Source organism: Stigmatopora nigra, chromosome 12 (genome assembly GCF_051989575.1).
Source record: "Stigmatopora nigra isolate UIUO_SnigA chromosome 12, RoL_Snig_1.1, whole genome shotgun sequence".
Taxonomy (NCBI): domain Eukaryota; kingdom Metazoa; phylum Chordata; class Actinopteri; order Syngnathiformes; family Syngnathidae; genus Stigmatopora; species Stigmatopora nigra.
This window is the reverse complement of record NC_135519.1, coordinates 5,956,041-5,982,367: the sequence shown is the minus strand read 5'-3', so window position 1 is coordinate 5,982,367 and position 26,327 is coordinate 5,956,041. Positions and strand designations below refer to the sequence as shown.

Sequence of the window (26,327 nt, the reverse complement as noted above, 5' to 3'; positions counted from 1 at the left end):
TAACCCTAAAATTGTAGCCAAATTGAGAATATGAAGCACAATAAAGACATCCCCGTCCCATTTGTATGCATTGGACATCGTCCAAATAAGGAGCGTGTTTGTTGTAATTTGGCGCGACCTGCTGGACAGAAATTGTTGTGATATTGCAAGTGCCACCGTGTACAAAGTGAGCTCATTCGGTTCTACTCTACTTGCCAGACGTCTTGTTGTTTACAGCCACCGCGCTTATGGCCTGCGAAATATCGCGGCCAGACACGTTTTATTGTTTTATTACGCACACGGATTCTCTCGTTTCAAGGGTCGTTATACGAAAGTTCCAATCTGGATCGAGGCGGCAACAGGAAGAAGATAGAGGAATTCTCTAGATCTTCTCGGGAGAAAATTGTCCAGTCCAAGAACAAAATGTTCTCCAAATTCACGTCAATTCTCCAACACGCAGTGGAAGCGGTGAGTCTTAAGCGAGCGCACGAATAAACACATTTTTTTGTTTTTGTTTTTTAATGATCTATTTGACCTGTATTTGACAAACATGACTGTATCATTTGTAAAGATGAGCTAGCGAACTAGCATATGCTAACACGCGTTTACTTCCGCAAGTTCACGTGGGAAATACGAGCAAAATATACATTTTATTTTTTTGCATAGTTGGCGTAACAGCTCAAAACATGTTGGACATCAGCGACCAATTTGATCCTGATGAATGTCACCTGATTTTGTTTACTGGGGCTTGGTGAGCGTGGCTAGGTAGCCGCTAATGTTATGTGTTTGTGAGCGAGACGTGGCTTTACCTTGGTGTTGCAATAGTGAAATAAAAGTTTGCCATTACGCAAATATAGTCCCACTTGTTCCAAACAAATCTAATAATATCCATTACATTTTCCTCCTTCCCCAGCTCGCTCCATCGCTACCACTGCAGGAGGACTTTGTCTACCACTGGAAGGCCATCACACATTATTACATTGAAACATCAGGTAAGATTAATTTCAAATAAAATATAAAAAAATATTTTACTACATGGTGTTATTGATTCAGCGATCAATTCGACATTATTTAAACGATTGGCATAAATATGATCATGCACAGTTGTTAACATCTGCACTTCTGCCATTAGTAGTGAATGTTAAATGCTTGGCATTCCAAGCGTTTAACTTTTAAACCAATGCCGTTTAGGCATGTTGTTTGGTTACTATTCTCGAAAATATGTTACAATTTGTTCACAAAGTTTTATGTTTATCTTCTTACTCTTGCGGCCTGCTGGGCATAGTTATTGCTTTTTCAACATGTAGGTATCATGCTGACATCTATCTGCAACATGAATAAATATTGGAGTAAAGTGTGCTGTCGGTTTGAGTTTTTCCAAAGATTATTGCACGGCTGCAGAAAACTTGAAAAATAATCACCCTATTATGAAGGAGTAGGCAACAATGGCACAGTCACATCTAGTTAATACTAAGCATGATCCTCATTCAGTTAATATAATCTTCTTATTTTTGCTCAGCCAGTCATTGAGATAATCATTGTAGATTAATTCTAAAATGTATTATTATTATTTTTAAAGGTTACTCTAATTCTCTTATGCGAAATGTCGGTATGTATCTTATTGCTACATATATTTCTTCCCCTTCTTAGATGACAAAGCGCCAGTCACTGACACCAACATCCCATGCCATTTGGAACAGATGCTGGAAATTCTGACTCAGGAGGAGCTCGAAAGGGAATCTGGGGAGACGGGTCCCTGCATGGAGTATCTCCTGCATCATAAGATCCTAGAAACGCTCTACACTTTGGGCAAGGCAGATGTAAGACAATGATGAGTTTTGATAGTTATAGGGATGTTTTCAGTATGGCCTTTTTTAATGCTGCTTTTCTACTAGTGTCCTCCAGGAATGAAGCAGCAGGTGCTAACTTTCTACACGAAGCTACTAGCACACATCCGTCAACCTCTCCTGCCACACATTAATGTTCACAGACCAGTCCAGGTGTGATGATGAGTAGTTGCAATATTTGTGTCAGTCACACTTATAGCAGTTTACCCCCTGGAGTTGTGTAACACATTGAACTTGTTTCTGCCAGAAACTGATCTGCCTGTGCGGGGACGTGGCTGCCGCTCCTACAGAAAATGAAGAAATTCAGTTCCTTTGTATAGTTTGTGCCAAACTGAAGCAGGATCCATATCTTGTCAACTTCTTTCTCGAGGTAGGTTGTGATTTCCCAAGTCAGCCATTAGGCAGAAAACTGATTGGTGGACCATTGTGCTCTTATTTCTAGAATAAGATTAGGAGAAGTGAGAGCAAGACTCCTGGTGGGACGAACGGGCTAAAGGATGGCGTGTTGGCTCCTGACACAGGTCAAGAACAAGTAGAGGGTAGTGAGTCGGTGGCGCAAGCTTCTGCCCCGGTCCCAAGTCCAAACAACAATAACAACAATAAGTATAATCTGGTGACCTCGCTACTCAACCTTACAAAGAGCCCTGTAAGTAACATTCACACTTAGATGTTCCTTTAGAACAAAAGCTTTATTTATTTTTCTCATTTGCATCCTATTTTCCATTGTTCAGGATGGTAGGATCGTGGTGAAGGCTTGTGAAGGCCTTATGCTGCTGGTCAGCTTACCAGAACCTGCCGCTGCTAGGTGCTTAACCGAGAACACTGAGCTCTGTGAGCTTTTGACCGACAGGTTGGCCACCCTTTACAAAGCCCTTCCACCATCTATGGACCCTTTGGACATTGAGACAGTAGAGTCTATCAACTGGGGGTAGGTACACTTTTATTTTCACTTTTTACCAATAACCATGAAGTAACTTGATTATATAGTGGTGCTGTCGGAAATATTCAACTAATGTGTGATGTCGATCGATAATATTGGTTTTAATAGTAAATATTCACCTATTTTGAAAAATTGTTCATAGCAGCTTTGTTGAATGGTAAAGTAGTAAAACGATCTTTTCCGGTTTGTTCTTTTCAGCCTTGATGTGTATAATGTGAAGGAGGACACAGCAGTGTTTGCAGGGAAGAGGCCACTCATTTCCTTCCTCTCTTGGCTGGATTACTGTGACCAGCTCATTAAGGAGGCTCAAAAGGTCTTTAGCAGCTCTTTCTAGTATAAACTTAGTCACTAAAACAAACTTTGTAAAAATGGGCTGTTTTGCGTTTTCAGTCGGCGGCCTCTGTGATGGCCAAAGCAGTGCGAGAAAGATTCTTTGTGTGTGTTATGGAACCTCAGCTCATGCAGACGTAAGTCCCGTCCTGCTTTGTATTTTTCTGTCAGGATTTGCTCATAATGCCTTTTTGCTGTTCCGCAGGTCTGAGGTGGGCATCTTGACGTCAACGGCGCTGCTGAACAGGATCATTAGGCAGGTGACGTCTGAGGCACTGCTCCAGGAAATGGTGTACTTCCTGTTGGGGGAGGAGGAGGAGGCAGAGGCTTCGTCCACAATCGCTCAGAATCCCCTCCGACACCGCCTCATCGAGCACTGTGACCATCTTTCAGATGAGGTCATTATCACTCTTGAATCCTTCTGTCAATTTCTGAGATGCCCTTCTTTTGTCTTGAATTTAATGCTTTTATTGTCATTATACGAGTATAATGAGAGTTAACGCTTTCACAACATTGTGCACAAATAACTAAGACAGAAGGACAATAATATAAGTAATAGTCCAGGATGAGTTCTCTGGTTTTGGAGACGTTCAGCGCCAAGTTGCGAGAGAATCCTTTGTCCTTTTAATTGTTGTTCCGAAAATACCACAAAAAAGCGTTCTAGTGACTCATGTCAAAAGCGATCCAATAATCTCTGACAAAGCTTTTGTGCATGGTGTCCTCAGAAAAATGGAGGATTAATTATATCAGAGGTTGGTGACAGCTTTTGTTGGCTGTCTGTAGCTGTCAGTGAGCAAACATTTGGCATGTGGCTGACGGTTGAGCCTCATTCCTTCACTTGGCTCTCATCCGCAGATCAGTATCATGACTTTAAGGCTGTTTGAGCAACTCATCCAGAAGCCCAACCAGCACATCTTGCACAGTTTAGTGCTGCGTAACCTGGAAGAGAGGAACTACCAGGAGAACAAACCTCCCGAGGAGCGAGAGCCCATTGAAAATGGCCAACTTCACGATGCTGTGTAAGGACCCTCTGTCCAAACATCTCGTATGTCAATGAGCAAATGCACTGTGATAACGTATTTTTTTGCTTTTCAGTGACCTGGAGGAAGACCCTTTATTTGGCGACGACCTCTCTCCAGACAGCAGACTGTCCTCCGATTGGCTCAACCCCTCTCCTTCCCAAAGTCCGGACCACTACAAGTCGGAGGGAAAAACCGAAGTCCACAAGATTGTCAACAGGTTCACGAGCCACTACAATATTTTGCTGTCAAGCCATTTTGGGGTTCTAATTTTCTGAACATGGCTCTGCGCAGTTTCTTGTGTTTGGTGCCCGATGAGGCGAAGTCGTCATACTTTGTGGAAGGAAGCGGCTACGACACGTACCTCCGTGACGCGCACAGACAGGTGAGCACTCTGGACTATGGGATTGTTGTTGGAGAGCGTGTTTCTAATTCAAACTGCTTGATCTCATCAGTTCCGAGATTTTTGTGGCATCTGTCAACGCTGGGATTGGAGAGGAACCCCCAAAGCATTTGAGAAATGCAACTTGGAGCTTCCCTTCTTTGAGGGTCACTTCCTCAAAGTCCTCTTCGACAGGATGGGGCGAATTCTGGATCAGGTCAGTTGGCAATTCCAGGATTAGACTCACCAAACGCTAAGCCTGCAGGTTATGTCGTTTGATAGTCGTTAAATATTTTTAAAATGGTAGCTATCACAAACCCTGATATTGCTGTTTTTGTGGATAGTGGATAAAGCCATCTTTCAAATTGAGGGGGATAGCAAGCCCTCAGCTGGAGTACTACAAAAACATAAAAATTTGCGTTCAAAGCAGCTTGATCATATTCACACCAAAATATCACCTCGTCTTTCAGCCGTACGACGTTAACCTGCAAGTGACGGCAGTTCTGTCCAAACTCTCCTTGTTACCGCACCCACACCTGCACGAGTACTTGTTGGACCCCTACATCAACCTGGCTCCCGGGTGCCGGTCTTTGTTCTCCGTTATCGTCAGGGTGAGTCCACTTCCTCTCCTAACGAGAGTTGGATCGCTGGATTGGACGTTTATCGTCCGCTAATGGTGGCCATTGAGTTAGTTCAGAAAATTTGGGCAGCGAATTCCAAGTGTCTCGTTTCCGGTGGTCAGGTGGTGGGTGACCTCATGTTAAGGATTCATCGCATCCCAGACTTCACACCCAAACTGCTCCTAGTGAGGAAGAGGTTGTTGTCCCTGGAGCCCGAAGGTGTCACGTACGTACAGCCGCGCAAAATTTTCTGCGCCGTTGTGCCTTCTGATCGCGGTGCTCTTTGCAGTATCGAGCACATGACCCTACTGGAGGGGGTGATCGTGCTGGAAGAGTTCTGCAAAGAGCTGGCGGCCATCGCCTTCGTCAAATACCACGCCGCTGCCGCCTCGTCGCCGCCGTAGCGATGCGGTCGCCCGTCAGGTTGCGTTTGCCTTTCTGGAGCTCGGACACTGCCTGCCCGGCAGAGGATGGAGACGCAGACTGAACACGATTCTTCCGTGCTTCAACTGCTTCGCCAATCCTCCTCATCGTCACGGACGTTTTGTGTGCGCGTGTATTTATTTTCCAGGTGTGGACGTCATCGCCTTAGTGCGGAAGCACATCGTTTCCCATTATGGAAACGTTTTGTCTTTAGGCCCTCAGTTATCCAACCAACCAATGATCATTATAGTTCAAATGCCAAGTCCACTTATTTATTAATCGATTTTCTTTCATTTTGCCTTTCTTTTGAACCAATGCGGTGTTGGGATGCTTTTAATGTGGTCAACAAGCAAACGATTATATGACCCCCTCAATGCCACGTTTGTAACCTAGATTTTAGTTTGAAAAAAAAAAAACTCATTTGAAATTCCAAATGTAGTTTAAAGCCTAAATCGAAAGAATAACTCATCTTATTTTCTGAACCACTTTATCCTCATTAGGGTCATACGGGGTGGTGGAGCCAATCCCAGCTGTCTCCGGGCCACAGGCGCACACACCCCGCTGTGGCCGGCCGATCGCAGGGCACAAGGAGGTAGACAACCATGCACACTCACACCCATACCTAGGGGCAATTTAGAGTGTCCCATCAGCCTACCATGCATGTTTTTGGAATGTGGGAGGAAACTTGGAGTACATGGTGGAAATCCACATAGGCCCGGGGAGAACATGCAAACCCCACACAGTTGGACGTGACCGATTTGAACCCATGACCCCAGAGCTGTGAGGCCGGTGTGCTAACCACTTGCTTCACCGGGCCCCCCTGAAAGCATAACTAGTTTGAAAATGTCATCTGGAAGTCTGACCCAAATTTGAATCCCTAACCTGGGTTTTAAACCACACCTTTTTCCAGCCTTGCTTTCGTTCAGGTTGCCTTTTTTTTTTTTCACCAACGCAGTGTTGGAACGCTTTTCAATGCAGTTTGACGAGCAGATGATTTTTTATCATCCAAAATGATCATTCCCCGGCGTCATCCAAAGATGTCACCCTCCAAACTCTTTCTGTCAAAAGCCGGGGGGACTTTTGCACATGCACTTGTTACATTTTCGCTCGCTTTTTTAACCATTTGTACAGAGTCTGAGCCTCAAGCTTCCATTCTGTATTTGAACAGCCTCTTCTTTTAAAATGGCTATGACTTCTTCAAACCTGTATTTAGAAGCAGTGTTGTTTCCCTGTTGACCCAAGTGTACTGTACTTTATGTATTTTCTAGTCAGGTGTCGATCGCTTCAAACCGACGACGTCTTGGCACATGGAAGAGAGATCTTAGTAAGATTATTCTCCTCTTTTGTGTTTGATTAGTTTCCTAGTTTGGTGTTTCAGCCCTTGTGTGGGAATGCGAGAGAGATTTGTGTTGTTCTCCTCCTCCGGTCCCGAGCTGACACGAGTGCTTGCACAGGGTCACATTTGCACATTTGTATTTCTTCACACATGCTCGTTTTGTAAATATGCACCACAAAAGATGTTTATTTTTTCCCCCCTTTTCATGAACCAAAATTCAAAAATACACATCTCACAAATGTTTTACATAGGTCTTGGTTGTTGTTGTTTTTTGCCCTCAAATGGGCAATCATGCACATTTTGTGTTCAGCCATCTTACCAGTTTTTGAGTATCTGGTTGTGTATTGTGTGCTCAATAGCAATATAGAAAAATACTACCTGTTGTCAATGCATGTTGCAGCGTTATGGTCTTTGTTTAGAAGAGAGCAGAAGGCTGATGGCTCTCAGTGACACGTGTTGCCTTAATTACACTTTGGTTATCTGTTAAGTTACCATACTATCTTGCTTTTTTTCCCTCCCACCATGGTTTGGTGAAGGATCATGTTGTGCTTTCTGTTGGGTGAGAAGCCACTGTAGCTTCTCTCCTGTCATGAGATAATCTGGAATCTATTTATGGGGGGGACTATTTTGATTTATGCAATGCAGATGTAGGCGGCCCGGTGGCTGAGGATGACAAGGAGACATAACCATACACTCTCACAGTCATACCTGATATTCAGATGTGTAACGTTCAAATGAAGGTGCATGATCTTTCCTTTTGGTGTTTCACCGAATATTCGAAACAACAAACCTTGTGTTCTCATCATCTTTTTATTTATTCCTCCCTCATCAGCAGACTTCACTTCTGTGTTGTCAAGAAAATGTACTTAAATCCACTTTATCCATCTCAATGAAAAAAATGTATCTTATACTTTTGTCCATTACTGATTTTACAAAATAATTGTACAATAAAACAAAATGTACCATGTTACTAATATGCAATCTTTTTGATAAGCAGTACTGGGTATTGACTTATTGACCTGCACCACAAAAACTTGCAAAGAATGGACATAGTATCGTAAGGCTTTTTTTCCACAAAAAAAGGACCTACTATAGTCAGTGTTTTTTCTCGCAAAAAAAAACGACATAGTATAGTAAGGCTTTTTTCCCATATAAAAATGACTTAGTATAGTAAGGTGTATTTCTTTTTAAATAGAAGATTGTTCATTCATTTTCTATATTACGCAGCCTTTTTTTTTAGGGTAAAGTGAGTTGGCGTAGAGGTTAACTCACGTGTTTCTCATCTGGGAGACCTGGGTTCAAATCCTGGTTGGGACACATTTTCACTAAGTTGCTTCTGTGGACTTATAATCAACACACTCAAATGATAACATTGGAAAGTGTAGTGACTTGTTTGGCGCAGAGGTTAGTTCACTGGACTCCCGCCCAGCCAACCTCGGTTCGAATCCCGGTTGGGACACATTTTCACTTTGTTGTTTCTGTGTTCTTATACTCAACACCCTCAAATGGTGACAAAAGAAAATGTAGCCACTTGGTTGGCGCAGAGGTTAGATCACTGGACTCCCACCCGGCAGACCTGGGTTCAATTCCCGGTTGGGACACTTTTTCACAATTGTTTCTGTGTACTTCTTGGAAAGACACTCAAATGATTACAAAGAAAAGTGTAGTCACTTGGTTGGCGCAGAGGTTAGTTCACAGGATTCCCATCTGGGAGACCTGGGTTCGATTCCCGCTGTCGGCACACATTTTCACTTAGTTGTTTCTGTGGACTTGAAGTCAGGAGACTCAAATGATTACTAAGGAAAGTGTAGTCACTTGGTTGGCGCAGAGGTTAGATCACTGGACTCCCGTGTGGGAGACCTGGGTTCGATTCTCGCTGTCGTCCTTTGGTTGGTCACTACACCATGTAGGTCAGTAAATGGAATAAGAAGAAAAAAAAAAAAGAAAAAACTTTTTAATTTATATTAAACACTTAGTCATACTTTTCAGCAAAAGGTTATATTCCGAACTGCCTTCGGCAGTTCGGAAGACAGTTGAAGGACCTGTTTGTGCGAAAGGCGTTCTCGGGTCGGCCTTCGGCCGACCCTCGACCGCTTGCTTGGTCAGTGAACCGCCGACACCGGGAAGCGAACTCACGTTCTCTCCGTGCAAAGGCGAGTGTGCAACCCACTACACCAACTCGTGCCCCACTTATACATGGGTGTTGAAACGTTTTATCCAAGGAAATGGGGTGAAACACTTAGTCATTTTTTGGACAAAATGCTTCATCCACTACTGAAGACTTATACACTTAAACACTTAGAATTAGAACTTATTCTTTTAACTGAATAATATTGCGAAAATCTTTGCCTGCACTTGGATTTGAACCCAGGTGCACAGGTGTGGGAGACTGGTGACTTAACCACTGGGCCACCACCCTATGAGAGAAAATGGTAGTACATCTACTTTTATCTCCTTCATTTACCTGAATAATATTGGGAAAATCTTTGCAAGCACTTGGATTCGAACCCAAGACCAAATAAGTGGGAAACTGATGACTTATCACTAGGCCACCACTCTTCAAGATTAAGCAGTAGTATTTGTTGTTTTGTCTCTTTTCACTCCCAGATCATACTTAGTAATTTATTGTACCTTCAAGTGGGAAAAGTTTGGTAAGTTTACAAAGCAGAGCAAACCAGAATTTGAACCCAGGTCCACAGAGGTGGGAGGCCAATATGCTCTGTTCTACTTCATCCATCTCAATGAAAAAGTATATCTGTTTGATTCATTACTGGTTTTATTACAAAATATCTGTACAATAAAACAAAATGTACTCTTTTACTAATTATCTTTATAATCAGTAGTACTGGGTACTGACTTGTTGACCTGCGTCAGGAGACATTGGTACACCTTTTTTTTTTGCAAGTAAATTACAACCTTTGAATTCATGCATGTCAAAATGTGTCCAAGCTCTGCATTTGTTTTAGGTGGCTTGCAAAAAAAAAACAGTGAGTAATGATATAGAACATTAGCCCAGGAAAGAGAGGCACTATGGTGTTAAATACAAATTATATGTCTGTCTATCTCTTTGAATGTTGAGATCATTTTTCACATGATTTTCTAAAGGGCAATAAATCATATCAAAATCTGATTCGATCCTGGTTAATGTCCATCTCAGTTTTACTGAGAATGAAGCGCCTGACCGATAAGGCAGTAAAAAAAAAAATCATCAAAATCATTTTTTTAGGGAAGATAATCTTCAATATGTTACTGTACTAACATGAAAATACCCTTAAAGAAGCCAAAGTCAAACCTCACAACAATGTACACATTGTTTTGTACTTCAAACGCCAACTTGTTTAACCGCATGTCCAATTGAAGTGTGCTTCAGCGCAATCTAATTTCAATGGATATCTACCAACAGTCTGAACTCCACATGACAATAATGTCTCTGCATGATAAAGCTGATAAATCCTTTTTGACGATAGTATAAACAGCAAATTAATCCAAAAGTTCCCATACAGCATACACGTAAATATTCACTTCTTTGTGTCATAGTCATGTACATACAAAACCACAACATTAAAAAAAAAAAAACGACATGCCATTACACAAAAACTAAACCGGGTTTAAAATACAATTGTCCTTTTTTTGTTTAGAAAAAAACTATATACATTAGCAAAAGTCATAATTCTCCATTTACACACACACACACACACACATGTATGTGTGTACATTCAAATAAATGTCTTTGGCTGGTGTGACACTTGGTGACACCCAACTGAGTGTTCATGTAGTAATTCCAAAAACAAAAAGGCACACGCACACAAAAATACCGTCGAACATAGAAAATAGAATTCTGATGACACGTGTAGCGATATACGTCTGATGCATTTGCGAATATATTTATATATATATACCAAAACTTTGCGCAAAATGGGCAATAAACACGCACGCATAGACAGGCCCTTGATTGTGTGTTTTGACGTACAGTGGAGCAAAAAGAAGAAAAAAAATGTATTTAGTTGTGTGGTCGGACTAAATACTTTTTTTTGCGCCACTGTGAGTAAGGTCACATTGAAAAGTGTGATGTAGAAAGGCATCAATAAATATAGAGAAAATGGTTTATCTGACCGCCATCAATCGTTTTTGGAGTTTTGTGCCGTGTCCAAGTTTACCACTTGTAGTTCGGTCAGGTTAGCGCTGCTGCCGCTCGATTGGGGTCCAATCACCATCTGGAACACAAATATGGAAAGAAGAAGAGTGTTAACCTATGTCAATTTATTTTTTCATTCAAATTTGAGGGAAAAATCACTCCAAACAAATACAAAAAATAATGGGTTGGTTTCATCTATGCAGTGGTTGACCATACGCATGTATGAATGAATTTATGAATATATATCCTCTTTGATATGCATTGTTTGGCTACTGAGGTCTGACTTACAGTCCAAAAAATACAATAGTTCAGTGTGATTTGTGCAAAGCGGGTGGGCAGTGTACGTGCCTAAAAAATAGAGTGGGGGGGAATATTTAAATTTTTCCTATCTATGAGTTTCTCACAATAACTGATGTGAAATATTTTATATTGTTATCTTTGCTATCAGGTAGGTTTAGGGGAGACTGGTGCCTTATAAAAAAATCAACAAAGAATTACGGCATCTACAAGCAAGAGATGTGCTCTCCATGCGTTTTTTGATGGGGTGTTTGTTTAGTCAAGTGCAGGCAGTGTTTGGCCACAAGACACGAGTGTGCCATCCGCAATCTGGCCGCGTGTGGCTCTTTGGGTTAGCGGGTATCCAGATCACGTGACATGCCGGTTGCAGAGGGAATAGCGGAGTTTCACTTGTAAAATGCAGATCTTGCCGTACTGGGTGAAGCTGCACCGCCGAAACGGGGATCTGCACCGTGCCCGGGGGGGCCGTCAAGAACACCTGGGGAACAGAGGCTGGGTAGGGGGGAGGCAAAAGGTGCAATGGCTGAGCAAATGGATCCAATGGTACATTATGACTTTTGCAATATATATATATATTTCAATATGTATGAGAAAATGAAAGGAGTGAAGGCTTATTTTTCCATTACCTGCGTCATGGGCTTGTGCATGTGACACCTGCATGGCCGACGTGCCCTGGGAGAAGGCGTTGAGCACGGCGAGCCCCCCGTCGGCGAGTCCCGGCGTGGAGGCGTACATCACCGTGTGGGGACTGGGGTACATCATGTGACCTGCCACCGTCGACGGCACCGTCGAAGTGACGATGGTTGCCGGGAGACTCACGGTAGCTGAGAAAGAGAGAGACGGATGAAGGACAGTGTGGAGGCGAAGGGGGCGATGCCAGCAGGTAGCGCTTATCTTAAATGAAAAAAATAATTGGGAAAAAAAAAGTCCATTTGGGACACACAGTTAAGCCCTAAAAAAATGTTTCCAGTTAAATTAAATAGCAAAGGTGTATCAGAAAGGCTTAAAAATAGTACTTTTGCATACTCAACACTGCTTAAACACTCCTGGTTAAAGTGCATCTTTAAAAATATCCAAAAGGGGTTAGGTTTTACCCTTGGCTTAGTTAAAGAGTAACTTAAAAAAATATTTAGACCAAAGTGTGAGAAAGACAAGGCTGCCATGAAGCACCTGGATCGTCTTTTTTAAATGTTTTTTAGGACCTCAAACATTCTAAATGACTGACTATGATTTTTAAGCAAATTAGAAGAAAATACTGATCATATTTGTACGAATGAGACCTCTCGGGATGGTTATTGTGATTGGCCAGATGATGAGCCACATACAACAAATTCCATTAATATTTAAACTGACATGGAAGTCACAGGTGTACATGTTCTTCTGTTCTGTAATCATTTTGCACATAAGATACACACTGGTAGCCATGGTAGCATAAGTCATATATTAGATTTGGTCCCGTTGGGTTAGCGGTCATTTCTATTTCCTGGACATGCGTGGGATGTTTAAAACAAGGCAAAAATCATTGCAGAAAGCATAAGAATGTGAGTCAAATGTGTAATAATTCATGTTGGATGAGGTTTTGACTAACTGTTTTAAAGTTAAGGGTGGGTGGGTGCATAATATATCCTCATAAGGCAACTAATTTAATAATTTGTTAACGGTTTACAACACAGATGTCAAAGTCAAATGGCCATAATATAATGTTGGATTAATTTTGTGTTTGGATTGCTAACCAGGTAAATGAAGGACTTGGTATACCTGTGGAGTTCGTAGAAGTGTGGGACATCTCGGGGCTGCCCTCGCTGTTGGAGATAGCCTGGGCGTTGGGGTGAACCTGAATTGCCTGGAGCTGCTGAGGGACACCCGTCCCTAAAAGTAGACACACACACATGTGGACCGAGTCATTCAAGTGTAACAATCTCAACTGTAGCCGTGTGTTGGTTAAAGTCATGTGCATTTGGGTGCCTGATTGTCAGCCATTCAGTGAGTCGGTAGAGCAGTAGTGGTAGCAGTGGTGGCGGTGATGGTAGCAAGCCAGAGCAGGTCACCTGAGAGGGAGACAGCGGCGGGGAAGCGGAAGACGGCCTGCTGGCCCTGCTGAGGTTGAGGGGCGGCGGTCAAGGTCTGACCGTGCTGCCCCTGGAGGGTCAGGGAGTGTTGCTGCAGCTGGCTCAGAGGAATGGTGGGGGTGCCGGGGGGGAGAGGAGTGCCTGCTGAAATTGCAGCCACATCCACACACACACACACACAGGCAGGCGCACAGAACAGAATGGCGTAGGACTAAATGTGAGAAAATGATGCTGCGGTAGGAAAGTACCTTTGGCAGAAATAGAAGCAGTAAAGATCGTAAAGCAGCAGCCCCCCGAATCATCAAACAGAAATAATAGAGATTTAAAGGAAATATTTTATATTCCTTTAATTCAATGCTAAGAAGAATAATAAGGTGGGCTTGGGATTTACTTAGGAAAAATACCTGCCTTCCTGCTACCTTGGTATTTGTTATTCTTCCATTTACCATATAGTACACAATATAGTATAATATTTATTCAAGACAACCCAATTCAATTTGTCTTAAGCACCTAATGAATATTCATTCAAATGGCTTTGTTCGATTGCCTTGAGGGTTTTTAAGATGCCCTTGAAAAAAATGTTTACCCACAAAGTTGGCTAGGCCCAGAATATATAATATATACAATATATGGTAGCCTTTAGCAGAATACTCCAGAATTTTACTGATAATGATTACACCAGCCGTTTTGAACCATCGAAGTAGCTTCCCCTACTTTGTTTCATGTCAGCACAAGTCCTGATCATCTTACTGAATAATCATGACTAATTATGGGCCATATTGTGCAGCCTTCATTACCAGGTCTATTGTGTGCCCCTTACCTAATTATTTCGGCATGAGAGTGGAAATCAAAGGCCGTGAGTGTGTGTGACTAGCTTTGAGTGGCGTGACGTAAACAGCCTGACAAGAGGAGCACGACCGGCCCGAGATGTTGGCGAGCTCCCATTTAAATTTTAATCATCTACCCATGAGCAGCAGAGTTAAAAAGACGCCAGTGTGGTTCTGACGGACCATGTTGTGCAAAGAAAACGAGTTTGTTACATACCTGGCATGAATGTGAAGCCACCGGGTAGCTGCATCACCCCCGTGGATGCACCGGTGGTTTTAAGGACGGTGCCGTTGGCGCTGACGCTTGTGCTGGCGGAAACGGGCGCCAAGTAGTTGGTGATGGGAAAGTTGGGCCCACTGCTCACCTGCATGCTGGTGGAGGTGGTGGGCACAGTGGCCTGGGCGCTGCTAGTGCCGCCTGGTAGGCTGGCTACAGTGAATGTGGGTTTCAAAGTATCCTGAGGCGATAGAAAGATGATAGAGTTAATAGTCTTTGGGCTCGGCAACAGTAAACATTATTTTAAAAAAGGAAACTTTAAATGGAACAAAAAGACTGGACCTACTATACTGCCATCTGCCTGAAATTTTCTGGCCTCTGCTTACAAAATTATTTGAGGGGGTTTTCCCACCCCGGATGCCATTTTTGACTTTAAAACATGGATCGCACTCTCTAGAGAGAAAGCTCATTCTGGCCTCATCCGTGGAAAGGCATGCATTGGCTTATAGGAAAAAGCTACTATCAATTTTAGCAAAGAGGAACCAGGTTTGTTTAAAAACAAAAAAACAAAAAGAGCTGTGTCAACATGAGCAATGAGAGTGAGAGCATTGCTGATTTTCTTTATGACTGACTTAGTTATCAAATAAGGTGTTTAAGCTGATAAGAACCACGTAAAAGGGAGAGCTCATCTGTTCATCACAGGACTGCAAAGACCAAACACTCCAGCGCTTGTATTTGATGGCACTTAAATGATTAATAATTAATCAAAGCTGGCCTTCTCATACACATGACGTACACATAGCTGCACGTGTGTGTTCCACTGTGAGTCACCACAAGAATACATAAGAAATGTGTTGAGTGTGGAGTCCATCTGCGGCTTCTGGCTCTTCTCGGGGCCTCTAAGAGTTCAAGGTCCTTTCCCGCTGTACTTCTAGTTTTTCTAAAACAGCAGCGGCAAATTTCAACGTGGCAGGGGGTCATAAAAGAACTAGCAGTTTTCATACGCTCTCACTTCCAGGGACAACAATTGTGCTAAGTTCCATCCACTGTTTGCTACCTAACACCCAACACTGCTTAGACATGAGGCTCTTGTTTGAGTTACAGATGAGTTTAACCATGCAGCGGACTAGGTTTGAACCAATTAAGATGTTGAAAATGAAGTAGGGGGTAGTGTACTAGGAGAGCTTCAATGTGGCGACCATGGCATTTATCACACCCCTTCATTCTCATTGTGCCACAGAGTGCGCTAGTGTGAGGCAGACCGAGATGTCTGGGCTGTAGGGACAGGAGTGCAAACAGCTGAGGGTATTGACAGCTGGCGGGAAACCTGAGCACTTCAACCGGGGAATTAACCGCTTGCTGGCCAACTGAGGCCACTGAAAAACTGTCACGGCAGGCTGCTCTTGGTAACCAACCATTCATTCAAAGTTTAAGGTGACGGCTGGAAGACCGCACTGTTGTTGGTTGGACAACCCATTGTACAGTGTAGTGGTGGCTGGCTGGCCGGCCCTCATCTAATCTCCCATTTGCTGGATCCCATCTCCCAGGCTGTCACCCTGCCAGCAACATGGAATTTGCAGCTCCATTTGGGACTGCTAAAAAAGGCAAGGCAGCCCAAGTGGAGGAGGTGCAGCCAATGACTGCTGACCTGTCCAGTTGCTTGCTGTAAAATAAGGAGGTGGAGGGGTGGGAGATTGTGTGTGTGTGTTGGTGTGTGATTGCATGTAAGCTTGAGCTGTCTGACATAACGGTCATTTCTTCCCCATCAAACGCTCAAGAAACTAAATCGACCTGACCAAGTCCATAGAAGCGAGTATCAGCAAGCCATCTTCAAAAGACCTCATTCTGATGGGACAAAAGTTTTAGAAGGCTTAAATAATCAGGCGTAAAGTATGTTGCGAAGCTATTTCGGATCACAGGGTATTCTGTGAAAATAACAAACCTCACATTGGATATTGTTTTGTCAATATTGAATGCATAATGCCTAAACAGACAATCGGATTATGCCTTTCTCACAAGTCTTTGCAACAGCTTTCTTCTTTCTGCAACTCCCACCTACTACAGACTCAACAGTTTATATGACTATACACTCGATTATATGACATCACCACTTATAAAAAAGTGGCCAGATTACAAAGGTGCACACAGGAAACCTAAATGGGTAAATAAGATTTAAAATCGCCGACAATTTGCTCAATCTTTTCAGTCCCCACATTTCATCGCATATAAAAAAAAAGCTATTGAGAATAGTTTTAACTTTGTGATGCAAGTTCACAAAAAATATTAAATGACCTTAATGAGTCATGCCTTATTTAATGGCATAACACTTAACTGTGTTTTTTGTATGTGATTCATTTGACTGCAGAACAATGATAAATAGATACCGGCCTCACCTAGAGCAGTTTTTCAGGTGTGTTCTGCCAAATTTCAAGGCCAAGCGAAGGCTTTGTTGTGCAACAATGAAAAATTCAAAACTTTGAGAAACGGACTATAGCATTTGATGACGAAAAGCCTTGCTGTTTACTTCCTAAAATACAGCCGTGTACGTCAGCATTTCCAAATATGGTCACGCTAGTGAGCAGGTGATGGCATATTTGTACGTTGCACCAGGACTTTTCACAAAGGTTGCTGCTAGTGTGAAAAGACCTTCTATAAAAAGATTTTCTATAAACCCACTCCAAACATATTTTACCAGTTTCCAAGTCAAAGTGCAGCTATACATCAAATTACACTTACTTCACGGATAGCTTCTTATATAGATTCTTAGTTTCTTAACACACCTCATTATGCCTAATCCCTTGCTTTTCGGTACAATGAGCAAAAGAATGGCAAAAAACCATCGAACAGACCAAACCCTATACACTTAATCTTTTTAACTTATTCTGAACCGAGGTCTGACTTGAAGTTACGAATGATAAAATGTTAGGGCCTTTCTACAAACACATTAAGACACATTATGCTGGAACATCTTGGCTGATCTTTGCCTATTACCAAATGAGAAGACCATTCGCTTTTGAAGTTAATCTGATGTTTAAATGCAGAAAATGAACTCTGGCAATAACTGGACAAAGCCTCATAGGTGGCGCCTAAAATACTGCTGGCCGATGTACATGTTGATCAAAACTTTGCGTCAGTTTCACAAGTGGGCCACAAATGATCACTCAAATAAAGCCATTGCGACCACTCGTATGGACATACACACTCCGTATCACTATACGAGTGGTGGGGTTGGTGGGAGGTGGGGAAATCACAGGACTCCAAAGACAGCTGCAGCTTATAAGGAATGCGAGGGGCCTCACGCCAAGACAGCAAGCAGGGAAACCATACCATATATGGAAACAGGCACAATCTAAATTTTATCAATGAGCAGAGCGGGCATGAGAGTGGCTTAACATGCAAAGCTTGGTCTCCCATCCTTGACGGAGTATGTACGAGTTAGTCAAAGCCTTAGAAAAACACCACGCAATTAAACAGGCCAGAGCGTGTCCATTGTCCACCGTCCATTGGACAAATTAATCCGTCTAAACACTAGGGAAAATCTAGGCTTCGGCACGTGATGGCACGAAGGTGCATACAACCGAGGGAATCTATTGAGTAATTTAATAGCTTCCCTTGCAACTCAAAGCAATCTGTGGCCATCCAGTGGGAAATGAGGAATAATAATTGCAATTGCATGATGAAAAATAAAAGGAGAGCTGATTCCAACGGATTCCCCAGGTGGTCTAATAACATGTCTGCGGTTTGCATTTGTCAAAATACTCTAAGGAACAAGAATTAGAAACATTCTTGCAGAATTTTTCTTTTTAGTTATTGTGGGATTGCCTCATTTTAGCAATGAATCTGTCTTTTTGCTATGAAATTGTAGCCAGCCGAGCTGTCATCGACAAAGATGTGTGGGATGGTTATGATGTTAATAATCATTTCTAAAGGCTAAATTCAGCCGCATGGGGGACATAATTCGTTTTCGGCTTTTGTGGTCATTATTGGCTCACATTTTAAAGAGGAAGGATCCCAGGTTTTATCATATGAAATAATTTGAGATCCCATTACTCCTTTCGCCCTCCCTGGAAACCTCTTTTTATGACTGCCTGATTTCAGGAAATGAGCCAAGGGGCATCGTTGGTGCACTTTGTCCCTGTAAGTCAGAGACGCAGCGTCCCTGGAGTCGACTGTAGACAAAAAACAGCTGGGATGATAAAAAAATAAATAAATAAACAAAAAATAAGGGGGGAAATTTGGAGGACCTGTGTAAGCACTTTCTTCTTGCCAACCAAAAAAAAATACATCTTGAAAAGGATCAGCTAAAAGGTCTTTTTGGATATGAAGTTGTGGGTATGGGTGGTTGGAATTGGTTATTAGGTTTTAGGTATGGGTAGTTGCAATTATGGCAACGCAGGCTAAATGTTAGTCTTTCACCAAACCAAAGCAGAAAAAGCCCAAAGCAAGAGATGAATGAATGAAGTCAAAAGCCCAAGATGCTAAAGCTCAAAGTTACAAAGAACAATACACACATTAATAGATTAATCCATCACTCTTGTAAATTTAGAGCCTTAGAGCCTGTTTACACCAGGCAGTAGTTTGATTACAATTTGTACTGTACACACTTTTCTTTAGTTCATTTTTTTTTTATTTAAAAAGTCTTTTTCAAATCTTGTGAAGAATACCAGAATAACTTATCTGTATTTGTGTAATTGCATGAACCAAACAGGTACACATTTAAAAAGGGTGGCTCTAGACAACTGATTCAATGCAAAGAACAGAAAATTGCTGCTTTTTCACTGCAGTGTATCCACCCAGCACTTTATTTTCTAGACTGCATTGAAGGCCTACTGTATTTTTCTCTGAATCTATAAAAATAAAAAGAAAAAAAAGGGGCTACTGCAGAATACTGCAGTGTAATACGGCAGTGTCCGGAGCACAACAACGGGCTAAGCAAACATAAGCCTGTGTGTTTATTTTCGCTTTCTAGCTGCCTGCCCTCAATAATGACGATGAAACTACTCCACCGATTAAGTATCTATGGATGGTGTTACAGCATGGTTCAATTTAGATGTTTTGCCCTTAAGAGGCAAAATTCAAAAATGCAAAAGATACGCCTAATATACATAATCATGTAATTTGATGCCTACTAAAATCTAGTGTAACACTTGGGCTAATGTGTCAGATTAGTCAATTTGGTAATGATGTAATATTGAGAAAAAGATTAAAAAATGCTGAAGGGTGTGAAATCCTCAGGGTGCCCATTAAAAATAAATGTTATCATTATTCCGAGGGGCTTCTCGAGTGAGGGTGATGTTTTGGAGACACCGAACTGATTTTAGCAGCTCTGTGTCTCGTCCATAGCTAAAGTAGATAAACATGGAGGCGCTTCATATAGCAGACTACGTGTTTCTCACCCTAACACAAACCAGATCTGCTTTGATTTATCTCAAGCAGTGTTACAAGTCTTTCCTGGAGGGGAGGTCAGCGGGGTTCACGGCACACCGATTCCATATCAGCCTCAACCCCAGTTGAGAACTTTTTAAAATTTTCACAAGTGATACGGTGCTTAGGAGGTCTCACACCCAAAGGCGATTCAACCAATTAATTTACAAAGCGCTTTGTGGGCATCAATTTTAATGCACTTATTAAATCTTAAGTAGAACAATATCCCACCAAACATTACTTTTCCCATTAAAAATCTTAAAAATATTTTGAAAGTTTTGACGCCAACAGTGAACGCATATGTTGCTTAATAAATTTTTTTTTAAAAAGAATACCAGGAACAAAAATGGAAGACATTCAGCATTTCTTGTTTTACCCTTAGACTAAGATTTGTTTTTTTAATTTAAAAAAAGGTTCAGTTTTTCCAACTCATCACAATTTAGAAAAAGAAAAACAAGTTGGCTGCTCTTCATCAATAACGTATCAGTTTCTAGTTATTTCATTAAGCCTTTACTGCAAACCCACAGGAGTTACTTTATAATAATACAGCATGAATAATGAAGGAATGACTCACATCTACTTTGATGTGGCATGGCTATCCTCCTGAGGGAGTCGACATATCTCGATGGTTAAGTTATGAATTACCCAGACCAACACATACTGTGAGAGGAGTGGGCTAGAAATCCAGGGTTTTACTGATGGCCGTAGATATTCTATTTCACCTCACCCAACAAAAAAATATGAAATTAAGTTTAAAAAAAATGGCCATTCTTTATTCAGCACCAAATTATGACTATTGGGATTAGGCTTCAACATGAGGAACGGAATTTACACCAAGCCCCCCTAAATAAACAAAGAGAAATAATATCTGCCTGTTTTTGCTGTTATTAGCTGCAGCTGACATTTTAAGATGAAAAGAAAATGTCTGTACAGTCAAAAGGTTTTCTGATGAATAATCCATTCCTAAGGGATTTCTTTCCTTCTAAACAAACTGGACTTTAACCAGTTTAGAGGTAATCCTGCATCTCAGTGTCTAGATCCACCCTTTAGTTACAGATAAATTAATTTAGTAGCTTCCACATGAGAAAGAAAATCTCTATCCAACTATACCAAACTATACTACTTGGTGGAAACAGAGCTTTAATGACTCACCTTAGTGTCGCCCATGCTCTCCGACTCAGACACCTGGTAGGTGAGGTCTGTCTCCTCGAAGCCCGTTGCACTCATGCGCTGGTCCGTGGATGGGTCCGAACGGGGCGGCGAGTCCGGCGAGTTGAGGCATGTTTGGATCAGCGCTTTTCCCGTTTCACTGGTGATCATGGGCTGGAGTTTGCGGGTGGCAAAAGTGTAGACGTGACCCGTTTCACTGGCTACCAGCAGCAGGACTTGGGTTCCTGTCAGGGTGGAGAGCTCATAGGCCTGGTGGGATGAGATGGGTCCAAATTAACATTGCATTCGCTTTTTCAGATATGCAAATCTTCAGTCTAACTAGTTCTTTTCTTTTGTATGGTGACAAAAAGGGAAATCATTGATAAACTCCAAAGCAATGAAAATGATTAAGTTCAAGAATGGTGTCTTTGGCCTGGATAATCGGCCATGCTGAAACATGGGCAACATTGGTTTAAGTACCGTATACACAACGCCCAGGTATGGTTTTTGACCAATTCAATAATGGTGTATTTTCTTCTTTTATAAACCTTTGGTGTGGCTTGAACTTTAGGGCCTTCCTGAACAGTAAAAATCAAAAAGGCAATATTTAATGAAATAGGGAGGACTATCCTAAAGGTGTACATTTTGTGTTTAATTTGTGGAGTGCTTTGAATGAGGGGGTTGAAAACTTGCTTTTTGAAATTTTGTTGTGCATGTTTTTTCCCTTTTCTTGTAGTAGCTGCAAAAAAAAACAAAAACATTGTGACATTGTACTTTTAAGGGCGGGATGTCAAGACCCCAAAGGTGAACATCTGGATCAAACATCCAGGTTAAGAAAACATTGCCAAACTAAAAATAGCCTTCCAGTCAAGTGTGACTTGTCGTGTAAATGAAGCCAAAATAACATAAGATAAGACATCCAGAATAGAGCATGTGATACTGTTGAGAGAGTGATTGCAGTCGGGCAGCAGGTTGCACTGAACGGGGGAGTGACAGTGGGCCAGCCTGAAGGCAGAATATGATTGGCTTAAAACTGCACGGCCACCAGCACTCTGCATTATCATAATATATAATGCATCAGAAAGACACAGAGTCCAGTCAGCCGACACACAAATGAGTTAAAACACAGCGAGACTGCACTTACAATCAACTTCTGAAGGAGCCTCTAAATCTAAATGAGTCACCACTTATGTGGAGGATGTGCGTGATAAAGCCAAGGGATCGGGCCGTCGCCATCATCTTGTTACACTCGATGTGAACCAGCGCGGCAGTTAGCTAAATTGTTTTATTACAGCGTAATGGAGGCACACCATCGAGCATAGTACTTTTATCAATGCAATGATGTAATGACCCCAGTGCTGTTGGCTCAAAGATCTCGTGGGCACATTGCAAAATTTATTGGAGTGAGGGAAAATAAAGATGCTCAGAAGATGGATGAAGCAAGAAGATCAATCTCGCTCTGCAAAAGGAGCAGTGTCAAGCATCAACTGAAATTTGGCCAACGGCCAGACCATACAATGAATAAATCGTCAACTTGGAGATAGTCTGTTTGCAGCACGAGCTTGAAAATTTCTTCAAAACATACCATTCCTTATTTTAATATACAAAATAATAATAAGAATGCATGATCTGACAGGATTGTTGTGCCCTTGGGTCGGTCATGCTAACTAAACATCATTTCCCATAATGCCTGGCACCTGCAAATAGGTATGTGACATAAGCTTTGTTCTGAAAAAAATTGGGCAAGCCTGAACATGCCGTAATCCTCTTGACCAAGTATTCGTCAAAATACATTTATCTTTGTAATCTACACATCACTTTACGACAGTCCGAACTCACAGCATTTCAAATGATGTTCATGTTTCCAAGAGCCTACATAAAGAAACCTCAGTTTCCACGACAACCATCTGAGATTCATAGAAGAACAAATCGTGCACAATGCAGCAGGCTATGTCGTGCGTGTGTGTATAATCAGGCTAAAATGCAGGAGTATCAAAATAATATGTGTGACTGAGTTGATGAGCAGGGGAAGCTCTAGCTTGGTGGACAACACAATGACATACCAACACACAGAGGACATGAGGCAGTCCTCTGGTTTGTGCGTGTCTCCTGGGTTTAGTCAGCTGTTGGCACCTCTAGGACTGATGCCGCTTTGCCCGCCACATGGCCGCCGCCTGCGAGTAGCGCACTGCTTCGGCACCACCGAGAACAGACTGTGCACCGAAGGCTGTCCTAGCAACGACTCGCTGCATTGAAGGGCTTCGTTGCATTGTGTCTCTCGCACACAAAGTCATAAAAGCTAGAGTCAAGGTCGATCATGGTGAGTTTGGAAGCATCGTTTAAGAAGAAGGGAGTGTATATGAATGTGCGTGATGGTTGGCGGGCGCAGTGGTCATAAATAGAAGTGTTATTTGCCCTAGGTCTGTTTGACACCTGTTTCTTGTCCGGCCCTCACTCACTGAATGTTACAAATAGTTTTCAATGTACACGACTTGGATTTAAACTGTAATTTTTCAAAAGTGTAATTGCAGGGTTTAGCAAGCACGCTGATTGAGTGGTTCGTTCAGATGCCTTAAATCGGGACAACGGCTTTTCTGTGAGGAGTTTGCTGTACTTGCATTAATTTTCTGACAGGATCCTTCAAAGTGTCATGCACTCTCTTAGTTTTTTGTATGGTTAACAAGTCTGCCTCACATTACCAAGATTCAATGTTCGAATCTTGGCTGCAGCATGTTTTCACCTTGCCAGCGTGCGTGGGTTTCCTCCTTGTACTCTGACATCTAACATTGGGGGAAAAAAACAGCATGCTACAGGTGGTACATTGTTTTGTTATTGTAATTTGATTGCTTGGGAAACCTGCAATTTTTCCAAATCATGCATGTAGGTAAATGCAGATACAAAGATTGATCTTAGCTCAATTAAAGAGTTGCATTATACTTGTCACCAATTGCACTCATGACCACAAATCCAAACGTAGGGTACACCTATCTAAACAGATATACAGAAACTGTGCTCCATATAATGTTGATGGCAACATATTATACATCAATCTGATAGTCATAGTGCAATTTTGTTTCACTGCAAGCCATCCTAAGTATGGAGCATACATAGTACCTAAAGCCTAAAGGTGTTCTTGTACATACAATGTGACAGCAAAGGAGGCCAAGCGATTGTCAATTAAAAGGACTGCAGCACGAGATGTTGTGACTCACCTTCTTCATGATGCCAGTCTTCCTCTTGCTGAAAGTGGTGTAGCGCCTCAACTTGTTGTCAATAAATTCCATCTTGATCTTGACGCGCCCACGTGTCTTCTTCCCCGGCTTGGCCCCCGCTACTCCCCCGGGAACGAGGCCGTAGGCTCCGGGAACTCCCCCGACTTCCTGACCCGTGGCTACCGCTTCCAGCTCGGTTCTCTCCCGCTTCACCCCTCTCCTGTTGTCCCCGATCGTAGCCACCGGGTCGTCGTCATCCCCCGAGTCAGAGTCGTTGTCCGATCCGCTGCAGAGAGGCACACTCTCCCTCTCTGGGTCGAACCTGGCGCCGTGAGGCAGCACCAAGCCCGCGTTCAGACCCACCATGCTGCCCTGGATGGCGGCCTGGAGGGGGCTGACGCCGGTCCCGTTGCCGGATCGCACACCACGCGGACCCCCTGGACCGTTCGCCCCCAGCATCCCGAGCGCCTCTCTGGTTCCGTGCCGCCCTGCCCCGATCGCACTCTCACCGACAGAAGCTTGCCCAGATCGGATCAAGACGGGACGAATCCCGCCGACGACGGAAGCCGAAGATGACGCGTTTCCCTGTGGTGCCGACCCAACCTGGCTCGGTAACATTCTAATCAGTCGCGCGACTGTTTGACACCAGCCCACCAAGCTGGATTTTGTTAATGACAAACAAACCGCATGCACGGCCGGGCTACACAATGAAAACAAAGCGGATCCGTTGACAGTTCGACGGAGATCGGGAAAGATGAGCAACAAACTTTGCCAAGTGATGCCGTTTGAAGGACCTTCGCAAGCCGCCTCAGTTCGCTTCGCCCTCCTCTAATGTCCAAAAACTCTCAGCACTTTCTCAAAAAGGAAAGGCGGAAAGCGCCCGCCATGTTGCTCCGCTGTAGCACGTAGTCCGGCTTATGAACTGTTACTAGCGCAAATGCTAACTGGCGATCGACCTAATAAAACATGCTTTTCTCACACAGACTCAGCAAGCAACGTTTCGCGATTTATAATAATTAAATAATCAATATTCTGGGCTAGCATTCAAACCGACGGAGTAATACGACAGCACAGGGACTAGTTTCCTCCTTATAAAGAGATACTCTTTCCTTATATGGTGTTGTCGCTCCTTATTTGGTGAGTCACAGTGATGCACCCGGATTGGTTGAGGATTATCATAGGCTCACGGTTATTGGTCGAGAAGGCCGTCATTAACATAAATACCAACATGGTTGCGCTCCCTACAACGTCATTCTGGCAGAGGCACCTAAAACACAAAACGTTCAAGTTTGCTAGTTAAGAAATACTAACCATTAAATCTCTGTCGAAATCATATTGTTGGGCTGATGTTTTGAAAGGCATTTTGTTTAAATGTTGCAATGTGTTTATTGATTCTAGGTCAGCACTTGGGGACAACCTTACATTTTATTTGCAGAATTTATGGACACTTAGTGTATTAATTTAAAAAGTGCAATAATAATAGCAGGATTTAATAATCTTTAAGTTGATGTACACTTAATACATGTCATAAAACATGGAGACCAGAATAATAGGTCAGAAATCACTTAACGCCAATCAGGCAAAGGTTAATTTGATTTTTTTTTAAAGGACCTCCCCACTTTTGATATTATCAACAAGTCCACGTTGCTCAAAATTAGGAAATGTCATCTGTTTAGAGATCTTTTCATTGAGGGAGCCAAAACATATACCCCTCTCTAGCGGCAGGAAATTGTAATTGCACTAAAAATTGCATGCCAAATTGCATGCCAAACTTGTAAACTAGAAGACTTGCAGACCATTAGTATTTACATAACATGAATTGATTGTTTAGTATTCATTGGTTTGAAAAATGGTCACTAATATGTGCTTTAAAGTTGAAGAATGTGTGATCATTTTCTTACCACTGTCACTTGTTTACAAAAGTTTTAGGAGTCGTCAGCATGCAGAGGCTTGTCAGAATATGAAGACGTCGTTTCCGTGATAATTTTGCATTCTTAACTTTCCTAAGGTTGCCGCTATCTACAAAGCCAAGACAGTAAAAAAAAAAAATAGAAATGTCATTGGAAAACCAGTTAAACAAAAACAACAAAATTGCACCTCACAACCCATTAAAACAACTAA

At 42.4% G+C, this 26,327-nt stretch overlaps 2 protein-coding genes across 6 annotated transcripts; one reads left to right on the top strand and one right to left on the bottom strand.

Annotated features, from left to right (window-relative positions):
- The first annotated feature begins 112 nt into the window (after window positions 1-112).
- On the top strand, window positions 113-7,582 carry fhip2a (FHF complex subunit HOOK interacting protein 2). The gene is made up of 17 exons (XM_077729314.1): window positions 113-447; window positions 893-971; window positions 1,630-1,799; window positions 1,875-1,979; window positions 2,074-2,196; window positions 2,269-2,472; window positions 2,558-2,754; window positions 2,965-3,079; window positions 3,157-3,233; window positions 3,302-3,494; window positions 3,952-4,115; window positions 4,192-4,335; window positions 4,410-4,500; window positions 4,571-4,714; window positions 4,968-5,108; window positions 5,240-5,343; window positions 5,407-7,582. Exons 1-17 carry the CDS (start codon window positions 403-405, stop codon window positions 5,519-5,521), a joined length of 2,211 nt encoding a protein of 736 aa, XP_077585440.1. The 5' UTR covers window positions 113-402; the 3' UTR covers window positions 5,522-7,582.
- Window positions 7,583-9,634: 2,052 nt separating this feature from the next.
- srfb (serum response factor b) lies at window positions 9,635-25,289 on the bottom strand. 5 transcript variants are annotated; one of them, XM_077729310.1, is made up of 8 exons: window positions 24,207-25,289; window positions 20,998-21,264; window positions 14,422-14,662; window positions 13,357-13,521; window positions 13,067-13,177; window positions 11,935-12,132; window positions 11,699-11,800; window positions 9,635-11,090 (listed from the first exon to the last, which is right to left on the bottom strand). In XM_077729310.1, the coding sequence occupies exons 1-8, from the start codon at window positions 24,822-24,824 to the stop codon at window positions 11,053-11,055; spliced, it is 1,740 nt and encodes a 579-aa protein (XP_077585436.1). In that variant the 5' UTR covers window positions 24,825-25,289; the 3' UTR covers window positions 9,635-11,052. The 5 variants fall into 5 exon arrangements, with proteins under 5 accessions (XP_077585436.1, XP_077585433.1, XP_077585434.1 ...); XM_077729307.1 differs by having other exon boundaries at window positions 11,724-11,800; XM_077729308.1 differs by having other exon boundaries at window positions 11,724-11,800; window positions 13,357-13,518.
- Window positions 25,290-26,327: the final 1,038 nt, after the last annotated feature.